The following is a 13959-nucleotide window of genomic DNA, read 5'->3' on the forward strand; positions in this document are numbered from 1 at the left end:
TTTTATTTGAGTGTAATTATTACATCTGAAAATAAATAGCAGTCGAATATAATAGTTTGAACTCTGCTGTTAATTTTAACCTCTAATATTATTGTATTGTACCAAATGAGAGGGTTCCCTTTATAGTTTGCTGCATTATTTGGGAGACTTTTTTTGTGTGTCCTTTTGAAAATCAAACTATCGCTAGATATTATTCTGAATAATCAGCTATCGGTTTCTGCTGAGAAATTTATCGGTGCATCTCTACATAAAACACAATCATAACTTGAGTGATGGAGAACTGACTGACATGGTTGTTATAGCAACAGTTCATTCATTGAAACGTTAGAGCTTGTGTTTATGTGTCAGCAAACCATCTGCGTAGGCTGGAAGGACATGAGAGAGAATGAGAGAATTGGATCAAGCACCATTTAATCAATTCAAACACTGGAAATTAAAACATACAAGCTCAACCGTTAGGAAAGCAGTAAAGCTTATGAAACTGAATATGCTTATTAACGCAAAGGCACAATAATGACACAAGTTTAAAATGCTTGGTGTTTACAGACACTAAATACCTGCCACAGCTCAATCTCATGACCTCTCCCACTCAACAAGACACAAAAGCGTCTCTGTGTGCCATTCCTAATCATAATTTGATTCATAATTTTATCCCAGATTCACTCTGTCGCTAAGGAATGAGAGGTAAACAACCTTTAAAGTCTCTTAAAGATATCCTCTCTTCAAGCACATGACCCTTTAATTTGTTTAAACTTTTAAAAACACTTAGAAATTAAAATGCTGATTGTTTTTTTTCATATACATGTCAACAGCCTTTTCAAACATTTCAGCAACTGCAAAAGTTAGTTTACGTTAAATAAATAGACGCTCGTGAACGCCGTCACTTGAGAAGTAACCATAGCAACAGCTCGCCGATCAAGCGATTTCAGTTAGGATCAGTAACGGACGGTAGCCTGTATCAACAACCCGTAAGTAACCGTTTATCACTTTATTACAGGTTTACATATCAAATATTAATCACCAAAACATGTCGGTGGTCGTTTTAAACGTCTTTGGACGTATTTTAAACGTTTTTAAAGACTTTAAATAGTGCTAGAATGCTCGCGCGCCACACAAAATACTGACAGAAATTCATTTAAACATCGACCCCGTTTAAAGTCATCGAATAAATCGCACACTGACCTTAATTCGTTTCCGGAGACAGACAATTTAACTTTTTACACGCAGCTCACCTGTGAAATCACGCTGACTGAATACCATAAACACTGAGCAGCGGCGCGCGCCGTATGGAAGCCGAGGCAGCGGTTTGTAGCACGCGCTCATGGGTGTGTGGAGCGCGAGCTGTGATTGGACTTTCCGCGGTGGCGCGTGCCGGGGTCCGATGCGTGATGTCACGGCACCCGTGGCTCGGGGTCACTCGGTTTGTCGTGGTGCTCCATGTGCAAGTTTGTGACGCCATACATATAGTGGGGTTTTCAGTCCTTCACTCGAGCGCGCGACCTAAGCTTACTCTAGGCATTGCCGAAACTTTTTACTTGCATATAACTATATATTTTTTATTTATTCAGCTGTAACATTTTTAGTGACTGTTCTGCCTTATTAAAGTGTTCTAGTAGCCAAAAATTCCCTCAATGTTACTAAATGATTTTAGTGGATTCAGTAGATCTGAAATAACAAAACATGTTCATGTTTAATCCTACCTCTTAATTTATGAACAAGGTGACAGTTTAGGGACAAAGATAGGGTCTTAGATAGGGTCCAGATGAAATTCAATTACAAACATACAACCAAAAACTCACACACATCTTTTCTTTTTTACTTTTTGAAGCTACAGTCTTTAAAATAGGGTTTGTAAATGCAGTACAAAGCAAGTGTTGTGTAGTTACAGTAACATTTTCATTTTTTTTCTTAAAGAATAGTGAATTTGAAACATGAAAATAGTTTAAGTAAAAACATACAGTCATATATTAGCTGAGGAGGACATTTAAGATGCCCTAAGCAAGAAATAATACCAGAAGTATACATTTTACAATCCTAGGTGCCATTTCTGAAATGAACACTTATCCTAGAATAGTTTTGATGAAAAGTCAGAATGTTTCTTTATTTTTATGTTATTGATGAATAAGGAAAGCTTACTGGAATGGCAAATTGTCGAGTCTTAAAGGGTTAGTTCACCCAAAAATGAAAATTCTGTCATTTATTACTTACCCTCATGCCGTTCCACACCCGTAAGACCTTCGTTAATCTTTGGAACACAAATTAAGATTTTAGTTGAAATCTGATGGCTCCGTGAGGCCTGCTTAGGGAGCAATGACATCTCCTCTCTCAAGATCCATAAAGGTACTAAAAACATATTTAAATCAGTTCATGTGTGTATAGTGGTTCAATATCAATATAATAAAGCGAAGAGAATATTTTTGGTGCGCCGAAAAAACAAAATAATGACTTATTTAGTGATGGCCGATTTCAAAGCACTGCTTCAGGAAGCTTCAGAGCGTTATGAATCTTTCGTGTCGAATCATGATTCGGATCGCTTGTCAAACAGCCAAACTGCTGAAATCACGTGACTTTGGCGCTCTGAACAGCTGATTCAACACGCTGATTTGAAATTGGCCATCACTATATAAGTCGTTATCTTGTTTTTTTTGGCGCACCAAAAATATTCTTGTCACTTTATAATATTAATATTGAACCACTGTACTCACATGAACTGATTTAAATATGTTTTTAGTACGTTTATGGATCTTGAGAGAGGAAATGTCATTGCTCCCTATGGAGGCCTCACGGAGCCATTGGATTTCAACTAAAATATCTTAATTTGTGTTCCGAAGATTAACGAAGGTGTGGAACGGCATGAGGGTGAGTAATAAATGACAGAATTTTCATTTTTGGGTGAACTAACCCTTTAAACATAATGATACGTTGCTAATCAAAACTGACCTATATCACCAAGACAGCACTCTGAACTTGACTTTTTTGTGATTACTAGATGAGATAACAACTGCTGAATTTATTTGAAAGATGAGTGAATTATCTGATCTGTACATTTTTCATGTTCTGTTTGCATGATTGGTACAAGTTAACAGTAACAGGCCTTTACACATGAAGAGCCACTTTGAATTTTTGATGCATTATATATAGATGTTATTACAAACCACTCAAGGACAGTACATGTTTAAAATAAATAAACTATATTCAATAAGGTCTGCTTGAGCTCTAACAGCTACATCATTATTTTTTCTTCTTTTGACACAGTACACATCATGCCATGTTCTTCAAAACAAAAGTTCTCCGCCTTTAGTTTCGTCTTTTGACTTTTTCTGCTACTTACATAAAAAATGAACGAAAACAACAAAAAACATACAAACATAAAAACCTTAAATATTACTTTCTAGTGAATTATTACAGTATTTGATATATATATTAATATCACATAATTTTTTTTCATTTCTGACATTGTCAGTCAATGTTAAAGTAATTTAACAGGCAAAAAGAGAATGATCACAGATAGAAGTGCACAAAAACAAGGCAGGGAACACAGGTTGACAGACAACATAAAACTCTGAGAACAAGACAGATTCATAACATGAAAAGTATTAACTATTTTTTCACATTTCTCTAGGCAGAAAGGAAATTGAGTGTAACAAACTGTTTGTCAATATCTTCCTCACTTCCAATTCTATTCTAAAACAAGGAAGATTATTAATAGAATATTGTGTGAATAGGGTAAAAAATACCTGCAAGTTAAAAAACAACAACAAAAAAACACAAAAGCAAAATAAGAAACAAACGACGGGATGATACAGTAAATGTAAACTTTGACACTAATAACAGCTCATGCGTACAAACAGGTACTTCATGCATTTTTGCACATTAGAGGCACATGTACAGCTTCACATTTACAGTAATGAACAGTCCAACCGCTCAGAAATGCAACATCATCACCAGACATGTGTTGGAAAAAGCCAAGATGACATTTTCTCAAAGAACATGCCTTTAAAACACAGTTAACAGACAAGACGGTCACAGCTACAGTGTATTTTACTCTTATCATGAGTTAAATTCCTTGTAAATTAATTAATAAATAAAAATAGCCTTTGGCCCAGTGCACAAGAAACTGTTTTACATAGACTTATTACTTGTAATTCAAAACCAAATGATAGATAGATAGATAGATAGATAGATAGATAGATAGATAGATAGATAGATAGATAGATAGATAGATAGATAGATAGATAGAACGATAGATGGAATGATAGACAGAATGGTAGACAGATCTATGTAACAATAGATAGATAGATAGATAGAATGTTAGATGGATGGAACGATAGATCAGTAGAACATTAAATGGAACGTTGGATGGAACGTTCGGTGGAGTGCTAGATGGAACACTATATGGAACAATAGATAGATAGAAAGATAGAAAGATAGATAATAAACACTGCAAATGGAGTCTGGATTATCATACAACATACGGTGATTTCTTGGAACCCAAGTAAACCTACTGAGAATATCTAAACATCTTGGAAATAGTTATCAAAACCACTACATTAATAACTATGAGGTTCCTATCAATTTGAGTACACTTGGAAATAGAAAAATCACCTACTGAAAATGTTGTATTCCAAAAAGTTTTACAAAGCTTTCGACTTCAACAGAGTTGTAAAAAGAGTAAACATCTGACATTCAGGGCAATGGGTGATTTCTACAGATAAACTCCAGCTTGATTCCACAAAAAAAGATAAGATCAAATAATATTAGAAAAAACATTAACTTTCTCTATCTATTTCTCTCCTTGTCATTTGTCGGATTTATTGCACTTTCTTTTTGTAGTGTTATAAGAAGAAAAAGCCTACATGCACTAAAGAAAACCTGGAAGCAAGCAAAAGGGTCAGGATAGGCACCAAGTATTAATGAAGGGTTTACTGCAACGCCAGTGCAGGACGTATTGCACACTTTGTCTCAATCAATTTGGTTTCTGTTGTACTCAGAGAAAACATGAACACATTAACATGTAACACAAAACAGATATAATTATGAAATGTTTTCAGTTAAACATTAAATAATCAATACGTTTCTTAAGGCAATAATTGGGAACAAAAACAGATTCAGGATTCTGCTAATCTAGGATTCACCCCGTCCTTCAGGGTTTCAAATATGAAAATCTCTGTTAAAGAAAAGAAACATTTTCTTACATTTTCTAAATCGAACCCCCCACTGAACAATTTTCTACTGATGTGTTTTAACAGTCCGTTTAAGCCAGTTTAAGTTGATGCTGATGTTGAGCAAGTATAAAACAAGATTTCATGCTTTATTATTCACACAACATCTAAGTCAGAGAACCTATTTCTCTCTGCTGAACTGTAAACAAAGGCATGAACGTTGTTCAACTTGAGAAATACGAAAATGTGAGATAAAGCAAAGCTTGTCCTGTGAAAATACAGATCAATGGAACCGGTTTTTTTTTTTTTTTTTTTTTTTTTTTCATTCTTGAAAATAAGAAATCCTGATCTGCTCTTAAAGGGATAGTTCACCCAAAAATGAAAATTACCCAATGATTTACTCACCCATCCTAGGTGTATATGACTATCTTCATTCAGACAAACACAATCAGAGATATATTTAAAAATATCAAGGCTCTACCAAGCTTTATAATGGTAATGAAAAATGTCCATATTTAAAACTTTATTAACTAAAATAACTAGCTTCCGCCAGACGACCATACGCATACTGCGTTAACAAATAGGGCAGAGCAACAAACTGAAGCTCCTCTTCTATTGAAATCCTCTGACATTTCTCTTTAAAATATCTCATTTTAGACTTCTAATTTGTCACTGGTGTTTTGTTTTACTCTATCCTCTTCCGCGTTCATCATTACATCATGTGTCGGGTCAGAGGTTACTCCTCCGACGCAAATCGAGGCGTATGGCTGTCTGCCAAAAGCTAGTTATTATAGTTAATAAAGTTTTAAATATGGATATTTAAAAACCCATCACTTCGCTTTAGAAGGCCTTTATTAACCCCTTGGAGTTGTATGGATTATATTTATGATGGATGGATGCATCATAAACAGGCCCCCTGTTCACTACCATTATAAAGCTTGGTAGAGCCAGGATATTTTAAATATATCTCTGATTGTGTTAGTCTGAAAGAGGATAGTCATATACATCTAGGATGGCTTGAGGGCAAGTAAATCATGGGAAAATTTTTATTTTTGGGTGAACAATCTCTTCAAATAAATTAAATGTAGTTAATTGAGTACTGATCTCACACCAAAATATCATAAAAGAGATCTGGCAGCCATCGTTGTAGTCGACAGAATCTGTCGTCCCTTTTAGTAACAGACATTGTAAACTTCAAATTCATGCATGTCTTCAGAGTCAAAGCATGCCATTATAGATCTGCCAATATGTACTCCATCATGCATTTCGATTGACTAGACCACAGACAAAAGTACAGCCCTGAAGTATAGCACAAATACACACACCACAAACATCTACAAACCGGACAAATGAGCTGACGACATAAAAACGCTTAGAATCCCTTTAACGTACATATACACACAATCCTGAGTGCTCTACAAGTAAACAACATTTTATTGTGAATCTGTCAGGGACCAGACGATTCAAGGACTAATCAGCTTTCAGCCCCACGCCTAATCAGCTAACGAGTTTATAAAGAACCAATCAATGCGCAGCTCTTTAAATCATTAATTGTTCTAGAGCCCCAAACAGGTTTAAACAATGCAGAAAGAAACTGTACAATGACGCTTTAACTTTAGTGTTTTGTTATGAGAACTTGGATGCATCAAAATGAACATGATCACACTTCAGTTTTTGCACCCTAATAAAGCTGACATCCAAATAATTTGTCCTCCTAATAAACCTGTGTAAAGAAGATAAACTCTTAGTTACTTTGACCGGACCGAACCCCATTCAGCCACTGCAAGCATACTCTGAACACTGCTGTGGTCTCATACTAAAGAGAGGAGAACAGTTTCGCACACATCCCAGTAGGCTTGGAGATATGGAGATGACGGCGGGTGTTTTCCAGTGGGAATTTTTACATTGATGCTTTCAAACGTGGACACAGAGAGAGTTCCATTGTCTCTAGGCAGCAGAAAGCACAGAATGAATGTAACAATTGAAGATTCAAATCATTATGATGTCATCGAGAGCAGTGTTCCATTTCAGCAGATCCCAGTCATAATACTGTGTGAGACGTTTTGTTTGTTGAATTACAGGGATTGTTGAAGTGTAGAGCATTCATGTAAAACCACATGAAAATATCTGGATCCAATGTCTTTAAACTAGCAGAATATTGAGTCTAATGTTTGATGAATAACTTCCATCTTCTTTCATTCTTCTGTCCTATTCTAGACTATTCTTGACTCTATTTTTCTACAAATTTCGTTAAACATTTTTTGTCATTACAGGGCACAAATGAAAGTCTTTGATCGCTTAGTGTGTCATGATCACTATTTCACAATACTTTATGCAAAACAAATATTTCATTATTTAGCATTCCCATCGCATTACCATCAAATTTGCTTTGTGTTCGCTCTGATAGTCTGACATCAAACACTGGCAACATTAGTTTTATAGTACCATTTCAATCGTGACTGAAGGTAGGTGCGCTCACACTAGACTGCATTATTATTAGTTATTTATATTTTATTATTTATTAAAACAAGAAGCCCTAGAGCATGACATCATATCCTGCTGCGCATATTCATTGCAGGCAGGGTCTAAAGTAATTTTGCATGCTTGAAGTCTAGTGTGACACGCATTTTCAGACCGTCTTGGCTTTTACTCAAGACCTCTGGCGTCATATTGTACGACCTGTCAAGCCACGATCGTAAAGGACTGCTTTAGTGCAGAACGATGCACACAGCCCAAGCAAAACTGCTGATCTTTTAAGCAGCTCTATTGCTGCTGCATTTTCATTAGCATCTAAAAAGCCATCACTATAGTTTGCCTCTCAGTTCTGAAGACACCTCTTACTCTTTACTCTGATGTATTGTGCCCTTGAACCATAAAAAGACCTGTTATGTGACAATGTCTGCAGTGCTAAACAAAAGTCGTCAGTTCTGCCCATGAGCTCGAGAGATGAAAAGATATAAATGTGACTATTTTACATCATCGCTCCCTCTTTTGTTTTAGTACTTTACACTCTTTTCCCCCCTCTTTTGCTACATGCTTTGCATTCTTTTTCATATACTCCTCTTCTTTCAACCCTCTCAATCTCAAACACCATCCTTTTTCTCTGAACTTTTTCCACCTCAAATTCTCTACCAGGGATGCATCTAAGCTGAATGGTCCTTGTATTAATGCATTCAACGATTCACCAAATACGTGTTTTGTAAGTGTGTGTGTGTGTGCAAATTTGTGTGTTGATGTATGTAGCTTATTGGCTCTGAGCCTCAAAAGCGCCCTCTCTCTGCGGGGCCGTTTAGAAGCCCTGGATGTGGCAGTAGGCCTCGAGGCTGGAGAAGAGGATATAGAGGAACCACAGACCCAGAAAGAGGAGCGTAGTGAGTATACGAGCAACACGAGGGCCGCCCAGCTCTCCCCCAATAGACGGCCGGCGCCGGAACAGTAGTACCCCCATGCAGATGAAGGCAAAGATAGTGAAGAGGGTGACGGAGAAGGCCAGTGAGCCAGGGTCCACGTCAAACCGCTTGCCTTTGATCGCCCAGTATACGGCCGCTACGGACCAGGCCACGCCGATACCCAGAAACACGTTGACGGCGTTGCTGCCGGTGACATTTCCGATGGAGGCGTCTGCGTACTGATCTTGAGTAGCTGCGACTTTACTGGCGAATGTGTCTGAAAATGGGAGATAAAGACCAATATAGGCATTAGTGGATGACTTATACATCGACAAAACTGAGAAACTGGCCAATATTTCATAATTGAAAATAATCAGAATCAGCAAATAACATTTCCAATAATTTCTAAGTATAAGGGTGTGTTTACACAACAACGATGTACTAAAAATGGAAAAGTTTTTCCCTTCTGTCTTTCGCGTACAACATTGTCAAAACGATCCCCGTTCACATGACTAAAAAATGCTGTATTATTTATGCCAGGCCAGTAGGTGGCGATGTCACTTTGTAAAGAAACCCTACATAGAATAAATTACATTTTGGAATTTATTCAAATAGAAAACAGTTATTTTAAATTGTAAAAATATTTCGTTTTTTTTTTTTTTTTTTTTTTTTTAACTGTATTTTTGTTCAAATAAATGTAGCCTTGGTGAGCAGAAGAGGCTCTAAAAAGATTTTTAAAAAAAAAAAAAAAAAAAAACACCTCACCAACCCCAATCTTCAATAAGTTTCTGGTAAAAAAAAAAAAAAAAAAAAAAAAAAAATGTAAGCCAAGAGTAAGAAAAAAGTATGTTTGCACATTTTCCTTCACAATAAATGCCAGTTGCATTTATGTTGTGTTGTGTGTGTGGCTGAAGTGTCCAAATACTTGATTATAATTATGTCCTGAAGCACACCTGGAATAGAAGTGCCCAGAGCCACAAACACCACAGCAGTGACAGTGTCACGGAGGCCTACAGTGCAGCCGAAGTGCGAAGCCAGGTCTCCAATGACTGCAGTGAGGAGGCCAATTACAGTGATGGATACCAAAAAGCAAGCCCAGCCATTCCAGTACTCCGTGGGTGGAACAAAAGCAAACAGAACCTTCCAGAACACTGTCAGGAAGTGCATGACATAATCACAGCAGGACGGGAGATGCTCCTCTCTACCCTCATCTTCATCATCGTCTCCATCACCTGAGGATGCCACACATAATCAACAAATTAAACAACCACATTCTGGCCAATTTTACATGCAGTCGTTACCACAACAAACCACCAGATGGCAGTATCAGATCACTTACATGAGTCTCCAGAAACAAACCTTCCTAGATTTATCCTCATGTCATTCCAAACCATTTTTAGCTGAGCTATTCCTTTCAGATTGTGTATTGCTGAAGCTTCTGAGACTGAGCTTTTAAGAGGAGCAGCTTGAGAATGTAAGAGCCTCATTATGTGTTTTATTAAGTCTGAGAATCGCTGAGGGAATGACATTTATACTGTGACTCATACAATGTACTCCTATTTCAAAATAGACATCCAACACACTGATGAAGAACACAAAGGTGTGTGAGATGGTCAGACCTGCACTGACGGTCACTGCGTCCACAAACTGCTCTCGCCAAGAATGAGTGCCGATGACCAGCGCCAGGTTAGTCTTCTTGATCAGTTTATCAACGGTACTCTGAAACACAGCACAGATCACTCGCAACATTTAGACCATAAAACAAAGTACTTAATTCTGATTATTTTTGTGAGGTTGTTCACATGACATCATTAATCATTATTGCCCATAACAGACAATGAACCTGTGTTTGAAATTAGGTCAGAAAAGTTGAGGTGAGCATGACCCTTTTAGCCCAGACTGTGCTTGATCTTGGGACTATCATTATAATTGGTGTCACCGTATCCTGACAATATTATTAACAAATTTCCTAATATCATTTAATATAATGCACAATTATGATATATGACATCAAGTTAGATTGACATAATTAATTCTGATATTAAACAAATATATAATAAATGCCAATAAATACACACACACACACACACACACATAAACATATGCACAAATATTATTATTATTTTGTATTAATAATGCCAATAAATACATACATTACTATTAATAATATTATTAATTATTGTCAGAATATTATATATTTTATGTATTTTAATATTATGTAATATATATATTTTCAGATAACAAATAAATATATGTATATACAAATTATATATATATATATATATATATATATATATATATATATATATATTAATAATGGCAATATATAGAATTTAAAATATCAGATTCAGTGTAATTTTCTTGTTAACAAAAACAATAAAAACTAAATATATGTATATAATACAATATACATATCTGAATAAATAATATTTACAATAACAATGGTAATAACAATAAATACATATATTATTATTAAATATTATTAATATATTTTTTTCAGATAATAAATATATGTATATATGATAACTACATACATATTATTTATAATAATGAAAATTATTTTTATTAGAATATTAGTAGTAGTAATAGAATATTGTCAAAAAATATGTTGTTTTTAGTATGTTGTTTTGAAAATATCCATTCAACGTGATTTTTTCTGTTCACAAAAAAAAAGAAAGAAAGAAAGAAAACAGATCTGGACCACTGAAGTGCTGGCAATGAATCTCTTGATATTACTATCATGATAAACCTAATGAACCTGACAGCTGTTCGTTTAGCACCACTGATCTGATAAATAACACTGAAAAAAATATATGAGTGTAATATTCAGATGAGAATTTAATCAACCCATCAAATTTTTCTGTCATCAACAAGTGTGAACAGATATGAAAGACATAACACATCTTTTCACCCCAGGTAATCATTAAGTGAGAGCTTTGCCTTCAAATGAAATTTTTGTAAATAGTCATAAACAGTTATAATTTAAAATCATGCACTGCAAAAATGAAAAAAAAAAAAAAAAAAAAAAAAAAATCGAACCATCATCTACAGGAATACATTGGGAATCTCCTGGGATTTACAAGCTATGGGCCCGTATTACTGGTAGATGTGCATTTTTCATGTCGTATACCACAAAACCTATATATAGAGCTCTACTGAACACTGTAAATGAAAAACAGTTCAGCATGCATGATTTCACCATGTGACCTCATGTCAAGACTTTTCAGAGGCTGAAGAATAGATGGAGTAAGACTAGGGTTGGGAGATGCCATCTTTTTTTCTTTTTTAAATAAAATGTTTTTAAAATAAAATAAAAATAATAAATTTTGATACATTACAGTAAATTAATATGACTCCTTGATAAAATAGAGTAAAATAAAAAAAATTAAAATAAAAAAAATTAAAATATGGACTGACAATTTCCAGTGTTTTCAGATGTGATACCTTAAATTCATAGGACTCCTCGATCACGACCTCCAGCCGGCTGTGCTCCCCTAGAATAGGTTTGCCCATCTCCGCTATCTTCCTGGCCTCCTCCTCCTCCGTGCTCAACTGTCCCTCCGGATCCTCTGAAAGAGACAGATGATAGAAGGAAAAGAAACAGACAGAAGACAGAAAAGAATGGATGAGATACAACAGGCAGGAAATGGAGGGCATACCCCTTCCCTGTCAGTCAAAAACATAACAGCTCAACCAATCAATACGACACCACGTACGACACCACAACACACACACAAACGAAACAACACGTTTTGAAATTAGGCTTTGAGAGATGTTCTGAATGCATGTGATTCCTCTGAGCCAGATTGTTGGATTTATGAACTCAGTCAACATTAAAAGCCATTTACAACCCATTTTACTTCTGTAACAAAACAAGTTTTAGAGTGAAAAAGATTTAGAGAGTAAAAACTGGGATTGATTGGATTGTGAAAACTACCATTGAGATATTCTTTTTCACTTTCTGTCTAATGTTTTGAACTCCTCTCTTTCAGCGGTCAGCATTTGATCCCTCTTTTCACACCATAATCATGTCCCTCATGGGTTCAGGGAAGCTTTTATCCCCTTTTCTCTTCTGTTCTCTTCTCTTCTACGTGTATAACATGAGGGTTAGTGTGGACACATGTCAGAGGTTGATCAGAGGTCGATCTGAAACCTTACCTTGGTTCAGCAGCAGGGCTGCGTGGTGTAAGGAGGGACAAGAGAGATGGAGTTAGTGCTGAAGATGAGTTTACTCCATGAATAAACACACACATACACACACACACACACACACACACAACACAACACATCTACACACATCTCACAACCATGGCTCTGTTCCAAACCCTAGTGAGCTGCCTCTCTGAATACTAAAACAACATCCTAACCAAAATGGCACCTCATAAGAGATTGATTTGAAATGCTCAGATAAATAGCACAACTCACATAACGCACGCAAGAAACTTTTCTAACTAGTTGACTGCAACAGATCAAAGTCCCTTTGTATTACGTTGTGGATGTAACCCCTCCAGGACTCAAACTGGCATCTCTGGCTTGGGAGGCGGGCACGCTAACAAGGATGCTAAAGTCTGCAGTCTCTAACATCAGTTGCATGCACAGCTCTTACTACCTTGCCTTTGTTACACTCACCCTCTTAAACCTCACTCCCATCCAGGTCACGGCACCAAATGTAACCCCTCCAGTCCTTTTCGAACTGCTTGAGGCCAGGTGAGTGAGGTTTAGGTGCACAGCTTTAATAGCTTGCCTCAGTTACACTCACCCCCCTAAACTTTACTCTCATCCAGGTCACGTCACCAAATGTAACCCTTTTGGTCCTTCTCGAACCGCTTGAGGCCAGGGGAGTGAGATTTACACACACAGCTCTTACTAGCTTGCCTCCGTTACACTCACCCCCCTAAACTTTACTCCCATCCGGGTCACAGGCACCAGATGTAACCCTTTTGGTCCTTCTCGAACCGCTTGAGGCCAGGGAAGTGAGATTTACATGCACAGCTCTTACTAGTTTGCCTCCGTTACACTCATCCCCCTAAACTTTACTCTCATCCGGGTCACGGCACCAAATGTAACCCTTTTGGTCCTTCTCGAACTGCTTGATGCCAGGAGAGTGAGATTTACACATACAGCTCTTACTAGCGTTGCCTTCGTTACACTCACCCCCCTAAACTTTACTCCCATCCGGGTCACGGCACCAAATGTAACCCTTTTGGTCCTTCTCGAACCGCTTGAGGCCAGGGGAGTGAGATTTACACACACAGCTCTTACTAGCTTGCCTCCGTTACACTCACCCCCCTAAACTTTACTCCCATCCGGGTCACGGCACCAGATGTAACCCTTTTGGTCCTACTCGAACCGCTTGAGGCCAGGGGAGTGAGATTTACACACACAGCTCTTACTAGCTTGCCTCCGTT

General features: G+C 36.9%; 3 protein-coding genes and 1 long non-coding RNA gene across 11 annotated transcripts in view; 2 read left to right on the top strand and 2 right to left on the bottom strand.

The window, feature by feature from the left end:
• The window catches only part of acsl3a (acyl-CoA synthetase long chain family member 3a), a 38518-nt gene extending 36278 nt beyond the window's left edge, over nt 1–2240 (bottom strand). For 2 of the 4 annotated variants that reach the window (XM_048160575.1, XM_048160578.1), the window contains exon 1: nt 1233–2240. The gene's annotated coding sequence lies outside the window, so the exon portion shown is untranslated. Of the gene's footprint in view, nt 1–1182 lie in introns of all 4 variants that reach the window. The other 2 variants (XM_048160576.1, XM_048160577.1) reach the window with 1 other exon arrangement.
• LOC125248560 (NACHT, LRR and PYD domains-containing protein 12-like) overlaps nt 1–13959 on the top strand; it is a 1264817-nt gene that overhangs the window by 1010598 nt on the left and 240260 nt on the right. The gene's annotated exons all lie outside the window — the stretch shown is intronic.
• Nucleotides 273–12147, top strand: LOC125248719. Of its 3 annotated transcripts, XR_007180341.1 has the most exons (4): nt 273–968; nt 9970–10025; nt 10122–10237; nt 12009–12147. It is a non-coding gene; the product is annotated as an uncharacterized LOC125248719 (long non-coding RNA). The 3 variants fall into 3 exon arrangements; XR_007180340.1 differs by lacking the exon at nt 9970–10025 and having other exon boundaries at nt 292–968; XR_007180339.1 differs by lacking the exon at nt 273–968 and having other exon boundaries at nt 9724–10025.
• The window catches only part of slc8a2b (solute carrier family 8 member 2b), a 113270-nt gene continuing 106075 nt past the window's right edge, over nt 6765–13959 (bottom strand). For 2 of the 3 annotated variants that reach the window (XM_048160537.1, XM_048160538.1), the window contains exons 9-13: nt 12710–12727; nt 11996–12120; nt 10171–10270; nt 9505–9783; nt 6765–8828 (exon numbers count right to left, since the gene is read on the bottom strand). In XM_048160537.1, coding sequence (XP_048016494.1) covers nt 8452–8828; nt 9505–9783; nt 10171–10270; nt 11996–12120; nt 12710–12727 — 899 coding nt within the window. In that variant the 3' untranslated portion in view covers nt 6765–8451. The remainder of the gene's footprint in view (nt 8829–9504; nt 9784–10170; nt 10271–11995; nt 12121–12709; nt 12728–13959) is intronic. The other variant, XM_048160539.1, reaches the window with a different exon arrangement.

This window comes from Megalobrama amblycephala, linkage group LG16 (genome assembly GCF_018812025.1).
Source record: "Megalobrama amblycephala isolate DHTTF-2021 linkage group LG16, ASM1881202v1, whole genome shotgun sequence".
Classification (NCBI taxonomy): Eukaryota; Metazoa; Chordata; class Actinopteri; order Cypriniformes; family Xenocyprididae; genus Megalobrama; species Megalobrama amblycephala.